The sequence below is a fragment of the Capricornis sumatraensis genome, chromosome 14 (genome assembly GCF_032405125.1).
Source record: "Capricornis sumatraensis isolate serow.1 chromosome 14, serow.2, whole genome shotgun sequence".
In the NCBI taxonomy this organism is placed as follows: Eukaryota; Metazoa; Chordata; class Mammalia; order Artiodactyla; family Bovidae; genus Capricornis; species Capricornis sumatraensis.
This window is the reverse complement of record NC_091082.1, coordinates 63586448-63600391: the sequence shown is the minus strand read 5'-3', so window position 1 is coordinate 63600391 and position 13944 is coordinate 63586448. Positions and strand designations below refer to the sequence as shown.

At 48.5% G+C, this 13944-nt stretch overlaps 1 protein-coding gene across 1 annotated transcript in view; it reads right to left on the bottom strand.

Annotated features, from left to right (window-relative positions):
- Positions 1-5174: 5174 nt before the first annotated feature.
- The window catches only part of TNN (tenascin N), a 59215-nt gene continuing 50445 nt past the window's right edge, over positions 5175-13944 (bottom strand). The window contains exons 17-18 of the mRNA XM_068986576.1: positions 8377-8540; positions 5175-5315 (exon numbers count right to left, since the gene is read on the bottom strand). Coding sequence (XP_068842677.1) covers positions 5175-5315; positions 8377-8540 — 305 coding nt within the window. The remainder of the gene's footprint in view (positions 5316-8376; positions 8541-13944) is intronic.

The window sequence follows — 13944 nt, the reverse complement described above, 5'->3', positions numbered from 1 at the left end:
TCTCCAGATGAATTTACCCGGGAAGGAAGAAACGTGGGACCCGCAGAACTTCCCTCGCTGTAGGAGAGGAAAGGAGCTTTGAGGCTAGAGGTTCCGGGTAGGACCACACTGCCATCTGCTGGCCTGGCCAGGAACAGCGCGCCCCTGAGCCGGGCCGCGGGCTCCAAACGTATTGATTGATCTGCACTCTTTATTGACAGAAACCTCCCGATCCTCTCCGCTGCCCCGGTGAAGGGCTTAAGGGTATGACTTGGAAATATTTTTAGCGGAAGACTTTCTCCTGTAAATGGCTACTTTTCGCTGAGAGCATTTCATTATTTATACTTGCTTTTCCACTCCCACGCTGTAGCCCCTCCCGGGACACTCCAACCCAACCACAGCCTCCCTCTCCTCATACAACACATCTGGTCTTTTCCTTCAGGGCATCCCTTTGATCATAACACCTTGGGTCATTTTTTTTTCTTCTTTCTTTCTCCCTAGCTCCTTCAGCGTTTTCTGGCTTTAGTGATCCTTGAATCCCCGAGAATTCCAAGTTAAAAAGCAGATTTTTTTTTTTTTTTAGTCACACGGCTTGTGGAATCAACCAAGGATTGAACCCAGGTCCTCAGCAATGAAGCGCAGAGCCCTAACCACTGCACCGCCAGGGAATTCCCCACAGCAGAACTCTGGACATCATGTGGCCAACGTCAATGTTGGGACCCTCTTCCCAGAAGAAGCTACTGTCAAGAACAACCAGTTTTAAACTCTGCCATGAAAGGAGCCCTCCCCTCATTTACCACCCATCCCCCTCAAGTCCTGTTAACCCTTCCTTCTATTAACATTACTGATCTGTGCTCTGCGGTTTCCCACCATTTCCGCCTCAGGCCAAGGAAGTCAGTGCCTGCCTGCTTAGTCGCTTCAGTCGTGTCCGACTCTTTGCGACTCCATGGACTATAACCCACCAGGCTCCTCTGTCCACGGGGATTCTCCAGGCAAGAACACTGGAGTGGGTTGCCATGCCCTTTTCCAGGGGATCTTCTCAACCCAGGGATCGGACCTGCATCTCTTTTATCTCCTGAATTGCAGGCGGATTCTTTACCACTGAGCCCCCCAGGAAGCCCTTCAGTACAGTTCAGTCGCTCAGTCGTGTCCGACTCTTTGCAACCCCATGAACTGCAGCACGCCAGGCCTCCCTGTCCATCACCAACTCCCGGAGTTCACTCAAGCCCATACCCATCGCCTATTGCAATAACCTTTCACTGTCTGTGAATCTCTACTTCCTTCCATGCCTCCTTCCATTCTCCAATTTCCCCAAACTTCCCCAACGTCCCCAACTTACTTCCATGCCTCCTTCTATTCTCTGTGTTGTCACCAGACCGGTGTTCCCAAAATATGTCTCACTTCAAGTGTCAGTCCAAGGTTTAAACACCCTCAGTGTTCTCCACTGCCCCTCCCAAACTTTTTCATCTTAGCTGTGGTTCTCAGCCCCAGTTGTATGTCAGAAGCCCCTGAAGCTTTAGAAAGCACAGCTGCACAGGACTCAGCTGAGACCCATAGAAGCAGCATCTCTGGGGGTGAAGTAGGGTCTGATTACGTGACAGCTCCAGCTGATTCTGATGATCAGTGACAGCTGGGACTACGGTGCCAGCTGAGACCACCGTGCTCACATGGCTGAGATGAGTTCCTGCCTGTCTCTCCAGCATGGATCCCCACCAAGAAACCATCTTCCTCCCTGAAATACACCACACTCCATCCATTCTCATTTTTGCCATCAGGTAACCTCATCCCAAGGTGCTCTGCCTGCCCCCAGCCTTTCACCTGTCCCTGGCGAATCCAGATTTGTTCTTCCAGACGTGATGCTGATACCACAGCCGCAGCACTTTCTGGGGCACCCCGCTCTGCTCACAGCTCTCTCCCCATCGCAGTGCCCACTGGGTGCCCCCACAGCTGTCTCCACCACACTGTGGGCAGGGGGTGTGTTCTGCTTATCACTCAGGGCTTGGCTAGCATCTCCCATGGAACAGGAAACCGCTCAGGAGACTTTATCAACTGTTTGTGATACTCTGTCCTCACTTTTACCCTAGTGCCTGGCTATGCCACATGTCCCTTCTATGACAACTTTTGTTTCTTGCTGTTCTTCAGTCGCTCAGTCGTGTCCAACTCTTTGTGACCCCATGGACTGCAGCATGCCAGGCTCCCTGTCCTGCACTATCTCTCCCTGAGTTTGCTCAAAATCATGTCCCCTGAGTCGATGATGCCATCCAACCACTCATCCTCTGTCACCCCCTTCTCCTGCTTTCCATTTTGCACAGCATCAGGGTCTTTTCCAATGAGTCAGCTCTTCACATCAAGTGGCCAGAGTATTACAGTTTCAGCTTCAGCATCGGTCCTTCCAATGAATATTCAGGGTTGGTTTCCTTTAGGATTATTTTTATTTGGTTTGTCCTAACCAGTAGGAATTGTCCCTGAAGCTTCAAAATGCTGATGGCTCATAATCTGACTCTAAGAAAAGTTTCTGACCCTTGGAAATGCAGGTCTACCCAGAAATCTATTCTGGGGCCTATATTCAGCTGCCAGAGCAGGAGCTCCCGGAGTTGGTTACATTAAAATGAGGTTAGGCACAGAAGTTTAGGTCTGGAATGTCCTCCTCCTTCAGGCAAACATCCTTTGAAAATGAGCTCCCTGCCCCTACCCCCACCGACTTCCTTCTCTGCCCCAGTGGAATCCTTGAGGAGTCAATTGAGGTTTTCTCTGCCCTGTCCTTTCAGGGCAGCAAGAACCCTACAGGTGAAAGAATGCAAAAAACCACTCCAGTTTCCCACAAGTTCTCTGGCTACCATGTCAGACGCCTCCTGAGCAAAAAGCCCATCAGCGAGTGGCCCCCTTCACCAGAGCTACTAAGACAGCAGTCACCTGTGCATCAGCAGCCCCAGCCCAGACCTGCAGAGTCAGAAGGGCTGGGGCACAGCAGTCCTCTTCCCTAGGCACATCTGAGAAGCCTGATTCAATTTGGGAAGACCACCCACCAGACACTCCGTACCCCACTCTGAATCATCCCGGGGTTTGATCCACTTTGCAAAGGTGGCTTTCCTTTTCTAAAAAGGCTGTGCCCACTGAGGTGCTCACAGGGCTCCTGCGTCAGCAAAGTGGAGACTTTACCTGCAAACAGGAGATGAGAGGCCTCGGGACTGAGAGGCTGCACAAAAGGACCTGTAAAACTGACAAGGAAATTAGCTCCTGCTCTGGCCCTAAGGAAGCTGGATCAAGACTAAAGACATCTAGACGGTTTCTACAAATATCTGCTCCTCAGAGAGGCTTATGGAGTCCCTCAGGACTGCCACCAATCTCCACCTCCATCTCTTGATCCTACTATAATTTTCTCTCATGGCGCTTATCACTTCTGGAAATTGTATGGATATCTGTTGTCTATTAATTATCAGCCTCCACCGATAGAATATCAGCACAAGGACAGGAAATCTTGTGCTTGGCTCACTTCTAGAGCAGTAGGACTTAGAGTAGACCAGCATGTAACAGGGCTTAATCAGTATTTGTTGAATGAATGAAGGCATGAATGCATGACAGCACACACACTCCAGCAGGGCAAGAACTGGCTCACTCAGCTCTGTGAGCTCACCTCACACTGCCTGGTGAGCAGGCAGAGGCTTAAAGTCTCCTTGAATCAATGAACAAGGTGCAAGCTTGTTTTTAAACTACCAGCCCCAACACCTACACAGTGCTTCATCCAGACTGCCCTTTATCAGACTGAGCAGTTGCCAGGGCATTGCTCATTGCGTGCATAAAAGGAGCCAAGGGGATGCTGAACATTTTAAACGTTGACAAACACTATTCCAAAAGTATGGCTTGGCATTTGGCCAGAGGTTAAAACCTGGAGAACCCGAGGTAATAAAGGACTCCCAATCCTGAAGGAGGATTGCAGCCTGTAGAGCATCCGTCTTCTTCCTCACTCACTCACTTCTCCTGGTTCCAAATACCATTATTTACCATCACAACAGTAAGAGGTCATGGCCAACCAAATTCCATTATAACACTCATATTGTACCTTTGCTTGCACTTAGGTTAAATTTAGAATTCAAGTGCACTTACGTGGGGAAAATAACACACAGCAGATTTTTTTAAATCAGTGTTTTTTTTTTTTTTTCTTGAATAGGCAATTGACTTTTTTCAATGGTTACTGACTTTGCTACAGAAAAACCTTCCAGAGAGATAGGAAAATAAGACAAAAGGATCTGACCTTGCCAAGTGTCCATTCAGACAATAAGCATCTGGTACTGAGCACTTTCAGAAAACCCAGGGGTCCAACAGAATAGGCGGTAGGGGAGAGGAAGGCAGGCGGAGGACTTGATGTTATGAAGGAATGACAAAGAAGAGTCTTTGGGAGGACCCAATTACCGAGAGAGTCAAACTATTCAAGGTTGAAATAAGTGAGAATTTATTCACAACATATGCGGATCTACAAAAGTGATTATGCAGATGGATGGTAGGGGGCACCTCAAAATAGCAGTAATGTGGAAGCTGGGGTTTCCAGCATGCCGGATACCAGTCAGAACTTAGCAAAATTCAACTCTCTGTCTCTTCTAGTTCCCTTGAATAACATCAGCAATTTTTTAAAAGGGGGAAGATTTATGCCTTTTTCCCCCCAAATCCAGTGGTAATGGAAGGTAAGTTTCAGGCTACTATCAGCCCCTTGTCATCAAAGAGAAACCCCTCTTTGGTGCTTCTTTTTAGACAGAAGATTGTATTAATAGAACTACGTGTATATACATATATATATACACACACACCAATTTTGAGATTTCCAATTAGTGAAATACTAGATGATTCTTCACTTTTTTTTCCCCCTAACCCCATATATTTGTTACTGAAGATAGAACAGAAAACCTTGCAGCTTCAGGGCTGTCTCTCCCATACACACCATGCAGCTACTTTTGTATGGATTTTCAGGCCCCCAATATACGTGGGCAAAAGGTAGGTGACAGGGAAGTAAGCTGCATGACTGAGAGCTTGGTGACATGCTTTGTCCTGCAGGTTATCCAGCCATCTCAGAAGCCAGGGGCTACGAGCATTCTTCAAACTTCCATTAGCCAGTCATCACTACTCACCCCACCCCACGTTTACACGGATGGCCCCAACCCTGGGCTGGTCTCCTCTTGTGCCGTATGTAGACAAATGGGCCGTCAGAACGTTCTCGAATTTTCTCCCAGCATTCGCTTCTTTCTGCCCAGGACATGCTCCCCGCTGTAGCCGTGAGGTCGGATCTTCAACTCCACAAAAGGAATGGAGAATTCATGTCCCTTCCATGGCTCCCAGTTCACCCCCTATGTTAAATAAATAAATAAGCCAAGAAATAAACAAGGCAACATCAAGAAGAGGCGCTTGGGAGAGTGGAGTGGGTTACGGCACCAAAGAGTGCCGTACGGCTTCTCTACGGGGAAACCACGCCCTCTCTACTTTGTTCTTTAGTCACTCAGTCGGGTCCAAGGCTTTCACAACCCCATGGACTGCAGTCCACCCGGTTCCTCTCTCCACAGGATTTCCCAGGCAAGGATACTGGAGTGGGTTGCCATCTCCTTCTCCAGAGGATCTTCCCGACCCAGGGATCGAACCCAAGCCTCCTGCATTGGCAAGTGGGTTCTTTACCACTGTGCCACCTGTGAAGCCCATGCCTCTCTGCACAAGGGACAGAAAAGGAGACTGGGATACTTATAAAGGAGAGAGGAATCTGGGAGTGTGTGCCCTCTGCTGGGCAGCTGAGGTTAGACAGGCTGAGGACTGGGAAGCCCCGTGGGGTTGGAGGATAAGGGTGTAAGCCCAGGAGGCGGTGAAGCCAGAGCGGCTGCAAAGACAACACGGGGTCAACCTGGCCAGCAGTGATTAAATTCAGAGTGATTTGCTTCACTCTTTTCCTTTACAAAAAATTAAAGACAAAAATAAACATATTAATTGGCCAATTGTGTAAAATCATTTTCAATTTACAGTGTACAGATATTAGCTCTGGGGTAACGAATAGCCTGCTGAAAACTAAATTTCGCGTTATGACTTTTGACTGGTGAGCACAATAATATTTAATTCACTTAATAACCTTGCAACCTGGCCAATAAAGAGCCCAAGTGACCAATTTTATGTATTTTAATTTGTGAGGTAAATAATAAACAAGAAGCTAAATGCTGTGCAGACTGTGAAAAGCACATTAACCAGATGAATGTCTTTTATTAGCAAATATGGGGATGGTTTAGGGCACGCTGGCTGCTCATTTCAAATATCTGATCTCTGATCACAGCTTCCCTGAGTCAGTCCACATGCAGCCTCCAGGATTCATGGGCCCACCCTCCTTGGTCCCCCTAAGTGCAAACTTCTTCTTCCCTTTGAGAAATCACATAAAGATGAGGAGTCCCTACTGCGTGGTTAGGACCAACGGAATCAGAATGTACCTGGACTTTAGATGTATTAGTATTTACAGTCATATTGGTATAAGGTGAGTTCTGGGGAGAGGTGGCTTCCTGAAGGCTAGGATCAAGATCCAGGGTAGGAAATTAGAAACCCAAGGAGAGGAAATTTCATAAAGTGGGATGGATCAATGATGAGTAGGAACAAAGATGCAATTTTCAAGAAGCTGTGAGGGAGCAAGCAAGAGATGCCTAGTTGCTGGCGAGGAGTCAAGATGATGTTCTCGGGGCATGAGAGTCTGAGAAATCACTGGTAGGAAAGTTTTCGAGCAAGGGATGGATGAGGAGCCTGTGTTCACACTCCTGAAGTGGAGAAACTGGTTTAGCACAACGCTCTGAGCAGGCTTTGGGTGGCTCTAGGATGAAGTGGTGGAGAAGGCAATGGCACCCCACTCCAATACTCTTGCCTGGAAAATCCCATGGACGGAGGAGCCTGGTAGGCTGCAGTCCATGGGGTCGCTAAAAGTCAAACATGACTGAGTGACTTCACTTTGACTTTTCACTTTCACACATTGGAGAAGGAAATGGCAAGCCACTCCAGTGTTCTTGCCTGGAGAATCTCAGGGACGGGGGAGCCTGGTGGGCTGCCGTCTATGGAGTCATACAGAGTCGGACATGACTGAAGCGACTTAGCAGCAGCAGCAGCAGCAGCAGGATGAAGCGGATCCAAGGGTGTGTGTGCATGCTAAGTCACTTCAGTCGTTTCCAACTCTAAGTGACCCTATGGGTCTTACCTAAAGCAGAAAACTATGTTCCCCATGATCAAAGGACAGAGAAAAATAGCTCTGGTTTAACTGGAAGAAGGACTTCCCTGGTGACTCAGATGGTAAAGAATCCACCTGCAATGCAGGAGATCCAGTTTGACTCCTGGGTCAGGAAGAACCCCTGGAGAAGGGAATGGCTACCCACTCCAGTACTGTTGCATGGAGGATTCCATGGACAGAGGAACCTGGGATTGCAAAGAGTCAGACACAACCGAGTGACGAACACTTAAAATTTTCACTTTTAACTGGAAGAACAACTGGATAGAATTCTGATGTGTCTGTTATGGATAAAATGTTTGTGTCCCCTCCCAACCCCCCAAAATGCATACACTGAAGCCCTAACCACCAATGTGATGGTATTCGCAAGTGGAGCCTTCGGGAGGTAACTAGGGTTAGATGGCGTCACCCGTGGTAGGATCAGTGCTCTTCCGAGAAGAGGACAGACCAGAGCTCACTCACGAGCTTGCTCTCTGCCTCTACTGTGTGAGGACGCAGTGAAAAGGCGGCCATCCACAAGCCAGAAAGGCTTCCCACCAGAAACTGAATCTGCTGGGAATGTGGACTTTGCATCCCCCAGAACCATGAGAAATGAATGCCTGCTGTTTAAGCCACCCAGTCTCTATTATTTTCTTACAACAGTTCAAGCTGACGAAGAATGTCCACATGTGAATTTGTAAAGCAGGATGATGTGTGATGCATACCATCTCTGTTAAGCAGTGGGCGGCCTGAGTCCTGCCCTACACTGAAGAAGGGCGCAGCACTGGTGGGAATGCAGAGAGTGGGGGGCTGCAGCAGATGGGCAAAGAGGATCTAGGCCCCAAGGCCATGGAGCCTGGAGAAGGAGCCCTACTGCTCTGTCTGTTGGCCTCTGAAGGAGAGGGGCAGAACACCCGCTGGAGGGTGTCACTCCGGGAACAGAATACGGGTGGAGCTAGTGGTGAAGAACCTGCCTGCCAATGCAGGAGATGAAAGAGATGCGGGTTTGATCCCTGGGTCGGGAAGATCCCCTGGAGAAGGAAAATAGCAACCCACTCCAGTATTCTTGCCTGTAGAATTTCATGGACAGAGGAACCTGGTGGGCTGCAGTCCCCGGGAGCCACAAAGCGTCGGACACAACTGAGTGACTAACACTTTCACTGGGACAAAAAAGATGTTCGCCTGTCACCTACCTCACTATGCTTGGTCTCCCCGTATCTGCCATTGGGGTTGGCCAAGTGGCAGTTCTTGTACCACCAGCCGCCGTGATGCGTCAGGGCACAGTTGCTGAGGGCGATGTCGTTGTCTCGGTCAAAGGTTGTAAACTTCCATCCGTTGTGGTAAGTGAGTGCGTCCCCTGCGGGCAAGCAGAGGTGACAGAGGTGGGTGGGATCCTCCTCTGGCCTGAGAGAGGACCCGGCAGGAAAACCTCTGGGCACAAAAATGCCAGGGGTGCAGTCGGTTATGCCACAAGGAGTCACGCTTTTCTCAAAATCACCGAGATGAGCACACAATACAATGGACAGGTTCTCTCTCCTCGCTTGCCACCCAAACTTCAGGCCTGTTTTTCCAGTAGCTTGAATAGCATTTCCACTTAGAGGCTTCACAGTAAAATATCCAAACATCCAAAACTGAACTCCTCGACATTCCTCATAGTACCAGACCGAACTCACACAACTGACCCCTGTCCCATGCCTCTGTCCCTGCTTCAGTATCCCCGCAGTGGCCCAGACTGGGCACTCCTGAGCCACCTTTGACAATCCTGTTGGCCCCCCACCCCACCCCCCGCCAATGATCCAGCCCTTCCTTCTGCAGATCACTCCAATACACCCCTGTCCCCCACGGCTGCCACCCTGGGGTCTTCTCACCTCTCCAGACCTGTGTCAACACAACAGGCCTCCCAGTTCTTCCAAAGCTTAAGAAGTATCCTTTTTCATCATCTCAGATCTACTTCCTCCCCCGAGGAGTGAATTACTCCTCCTGGCTTTGCAGGCTTGTACCTTGGCTATACTTTCTGTACAACCTCTTAGCCTGCTGTCCCCAAAGGCACTGAGTGTGTAGGGTGGACGAGTCCATCGCCCATGCCTCTGCTTACCTGCTTCTCTCTACCCTTCATCAGTCCACGTCCTCACCATTCCTCGAAGCCCAGCTCAATCCCACTCCCGAGGAAGAGTCTCCTTCTTAATCCTCCCATGTGCCCTCTTAACACACACACCTGAACTTCTAGAGCCCTTCTGGGCACACAGGTACAATTAAGCGCTCATTACAAACTGTCTAGAAACCTGCCTTAATTACTTGACGTGTTTCACTATTTCCCCATCACATTTGTCATTCTTTTACAAGTTTACGTTTTAATTCAGCTCATAAATGGCAATAAGGGCTCATATAAATCCCAAGCTTAATCAAGTCTGTTCCTATGATAACAATACTTCCATTTAATCTGATTTCTGAGTTACAGATCACCTCCACATGTACCTTCTCATCTGATGCCCCTGACAAGCCTGAGGCGTGAGTCAGGCAGCTCTTAGTCCCATGAGGAAGGAAACTCACAGAGTTTGTTCTAGGAACTTGCCACAGTCTCTCAGTCCACTGGCAGCAGAGCCAGGACTCAAAGCTCCAACCTGAGACCCCAAGCCCAGGGTTCTTTCTGGGCCAACAATGCATCTGCAGTTTCCTTATTTCAATAGCAGGCTTTGGTTATGCCAACAAGAATGAGCTCTCTCTGACCATCTACAGCAATGGTTCTCAAAGTTCAGTCCCCGGGCCAGCAGCATCTGTATCACCTGGGAACTTGTTAGAAATTCATGTTCTCAGGCCCACCCCAGTCCTACAGAACCAGAAACTCCAGAGTGGTACCCTGCAGTCTGTGCTTTGACAAGCCCTTCAGAGGCCAGCTGAAGCTTGAGAACTTTTGTCCTGCAACCTCACTCATTCATTCAGGAAACATCGGGTACACCTGGCATGGCCCAGCCTCCAGGAATGCAAACAGTGGCTGGTCCTTGCTCTTAGTTGCGGGTGGCTGGTGTAGATATATAAAGCATTGACAGAACGGTGTAAAGGGAAGGTCTCAGTTTGTCTTTCTCATTTGGGAGCTCAGACGGTGGCCCTTTCATGTCTGCCGTGTTGTTTAGTCGCTAAGTCATGTCCAACTCTTTTGCAACCCCATGGACAATATATAGCCTGCCAGGCTCCTCTGTCCATGGTATTGTCCAGGCAAGAGTATTAGAATGGGTTGCTGTTTCCTTCCCCAGGGGATCCTCCCAACCCAGGGATTGAACCCATGGCTCTTGCACTGGTAGGTGGATTCCAGCAGGCCACCCAGGTAGCCCTCATGTCCACCTAAGTTACTGTTTAGTCACTCAGTCTCGTCCACCACTTTGTGACCACACGGACTGCAGCACATCAGGCTTCCTGTCCTTCACCATCTCCCAGAGCTTGCTCAAACTCATGCCCATTGAGTCAGTGATGCCCTCCAACCAGTTCACCCTGTTGTCCCCTCATCCTCCTCCCTTCAATCTTTCCCAGCATCAGGGTCTTTTCTGAGACACAGCAAAACTTCTTCCCCCATTAATTTTCTCCAATGAAAGAAGAGCAAACTGTCACTTCATTCACAGACATTTCTTTGTCTCCTTAGATTTTCTGCAGATAGTTCCCTACAGTTAAAAATATTGCACAATGGCTCCCTTAGTAACACTTTTAATGAGCACAGTTTACCTAACTTGCAAGTAAGTTCCAAGAGCTGTTTTCTAAGCACCTGTGCAGAGGCTGCTTCTTAAAGATCTCCTCATGGCTATCTAACCTTGGGCGCTGGGATAAAGAAAGGTGAAGCAGGCTGTGGCCTGAGTGTGAGAGTACCCCCCGACCCCCAATCCATGGTGGATTATCTGCCTTCTAATGTTCCAAGGGTAGATAGTGAGTGCTCTCATAAATCAAAAACTAACTTTTCTTTGGTCATCAGGCCCTGGCCAAGACAGTGTTCTGATGTATTAAGCTTATCTCCCCAAGGAAAATAAAGCAGAAAAGTCAATGGTGGTTAGACTCTCTCCCTCTCTGGGAGTTTTAGGAGAAAACACTGATGAGAGATAAGTGCCCGACTTCTAGTGTGACGGCCTTGGGTGGGAGGAGTCAGTGGCAAGCCCTTGAGAGGTCTGAACCCAAGCCCAGGTGGGGCTGCTGAGACGGTCAGCACCCATCTCATCAAAATATCTCTTGGTGGGGGCAGTGGCCAGGGGAGTCCCTACTGGGTCCAGTGGTTAAGAATCCGCCTGCCATTGCAAGAGACACAGGTCCGATCCATGGTCCAGAAAGCCCCCACATGCTGCAGGGCAACTAAGCCCGTGTGCCACAACTACTGAGCCCATGATCCAGAACCCATGTTCTGCAACTACGGAAGCCCCAGAGCCCGTGCTCCACAAGAGGAGCCACCGCAATGAGAAGCCTGTGTACCACAACTAAAGGGTAGCCCCACTCGCTGCAACTAGAGAAAGCCCATGCACACACAGCAATGAAGACCCAGCACAGCCAAAAATAAGTAGATAAAAAGAAAGAATATTAAATATATATATATATATATAAATCACTCTGGAACCAACGCTTCTCCTCTCGCACTTCCTGAGATAGGAAAGATGAGCCAGGCAGCTAAGCCGTCTCAGGCCAGAAGAAGCTGTTAGCATCACATCCCCTGTTAATGACACACAGGCACAGGATCACACGTCTGGACCTTGAACATCTTCCACTCTGAAACCAAGAATAGACTGATGAAAGTGTGATTTGTGTCACCTCCAGCTTTCCCTTTTGTTCATGTGTTCAACGATGTTTTCCTTCTTTAAGTGCCAGTACTTAAAAAATTCACTTCAAAGCTAGGAAGGCACTGGCATTTGGGGTGGAACAACTGTTCACTGTGGGTATTTGGCAACCCTGGCCCCAGCCCTCTGAATGCTGGTTGAGTTCCTCCTCACATTTCTAAGTGTCCGTAGGGGGTGAACCATCCCTTGAGCAGCTCTAAGTCTCTGAAATCAGCTGTAAGTGGCTAGTTAGCCCACAGAAATCCTTCTGCACCACCCTGAATGTCTGCCTATTTAATCTGCCAAAATAGTCTCCAAATTAATGAACAGCGGCATCCTGAAGGTAGAGCTCATAGAATGTCCTACCTGTCTCACTCCAAGAATCATAACCCAGCATTACCTTACCATTACAATTGACCCAGTATTACCTTGCTGGAGTTTCCTTCAAGGAGGAATAATGTGCTGGATTTTTTAAAATTAATTTTTATTGGGGTATAGCTGCTTTACAATGTTGTTTTAGTTTCAACTGTACAGCAAAGTGAATCAGCAACACATATGCTTTAGTCATGTCCGAATCTTTGAGACCCTGTGGACTGCAGCCTGCCAGGCTCCTCTGTCCATGGGATTCTTCAGGCAAGAATACTGGAGTGGGTTGCCATATCCTTCTCCAGGGCATCTTCCTGACCCAGGGATCGAACCTGTGTCTCTTATGTCTCCTTCATTGGCAGGCAGGCTCTTTACCACTAGCACCTCCTGGGAAGCCCTGTTTAGCACAATAGCTGCTTTACAAGGTTGTGTTAATTTCTCCTGTACAGCAAAGTGAATCAGCTACACATACATGTGTATCTGAGTAGGGTTCCCTGAGCTATACAGCAGGTTCTCCTTAGTTATCTATTTTATACATAGCATCAACAGTGTGAATATGTCAGTTCCAATCTCCCAATTCAGCCCACCCCTCCCTCCCACTTTGGTGTACATCTGTGTCTCTACCTCTATTTTGCAGCTTCTTGATCTGACTTCAGTAGAAGTAAAAGTTGAGGGTCCACCTGGATGGTCCGAGTAGGGAAACACTCTAAAACCTCACTTATCCACCAGAGCTATACATCTCTAGTTCCCAAAAGAGTGACAACAGGGTTAAAAGCTGGGGAGAGCTGGCCCATGCCTGGAGATATCAAAATGTTCACTTTCTAACTGAATGCCATGTCCTCTAAACAGTACCTCATCATCTAGGACATAAGCAGCCAGAAGCTTGCTAAATTTCAAAATCCTCCTTGGGGACCAATCAGCACATATAAGGAAAGCTCAAACTCCACTAACCCCCCCCACTATAATTCAGAATTTAAGAGTAAGAATGATAGTACACAGGGGAAGATTAGATTGCTGCCTAAATGCTGCATGAATTCTGAGTCTCCCAAGGCTTCCTATTAAAAAATACATCCTCCACTGACCAGCACTTGTTGGCCTGCACAACCTTAGAATGGGAATTAGCCCCTAATCGCAGTTAAAATGCAAATACAGTCCCCGGGAGGAGAATCACAGTAATTCACAAAGATGTTGACTCCTTTTCACTCATTTTCCCATTAGCATCAGGTCATTTACTGGATTAGGATAGACCTCAGAGAAGGGACATTTGAATACTAGAGGGAGGGGACTAGGTAGCCTGGGAGGGCAGGCCTGAGTGAGGTCCCCAGCAGAAGGCCCATGAGGGCAGTGGGTTCAGGGAGGGATGTGGGCACAAGTGCCAAAAGGAACCAGCCCAACCCCATATCTCATCTGCAGAAGGTGCCCTGAATGGAGTCTCTGAAGACTGGGCTGTTTCAGCCTGAGAAAGAAGGCTGACTGATCACTGTGGTCAAGACTGAACAGGATATTGGGAAGAAAAGGGATGGCCAGATATTTAACCATGTGGGCTGAGATAGAACAGGAGGAGGCCCGAGGGGTCTGATGAAATAAAGCTCATTTTTTCTGGCAAGATAC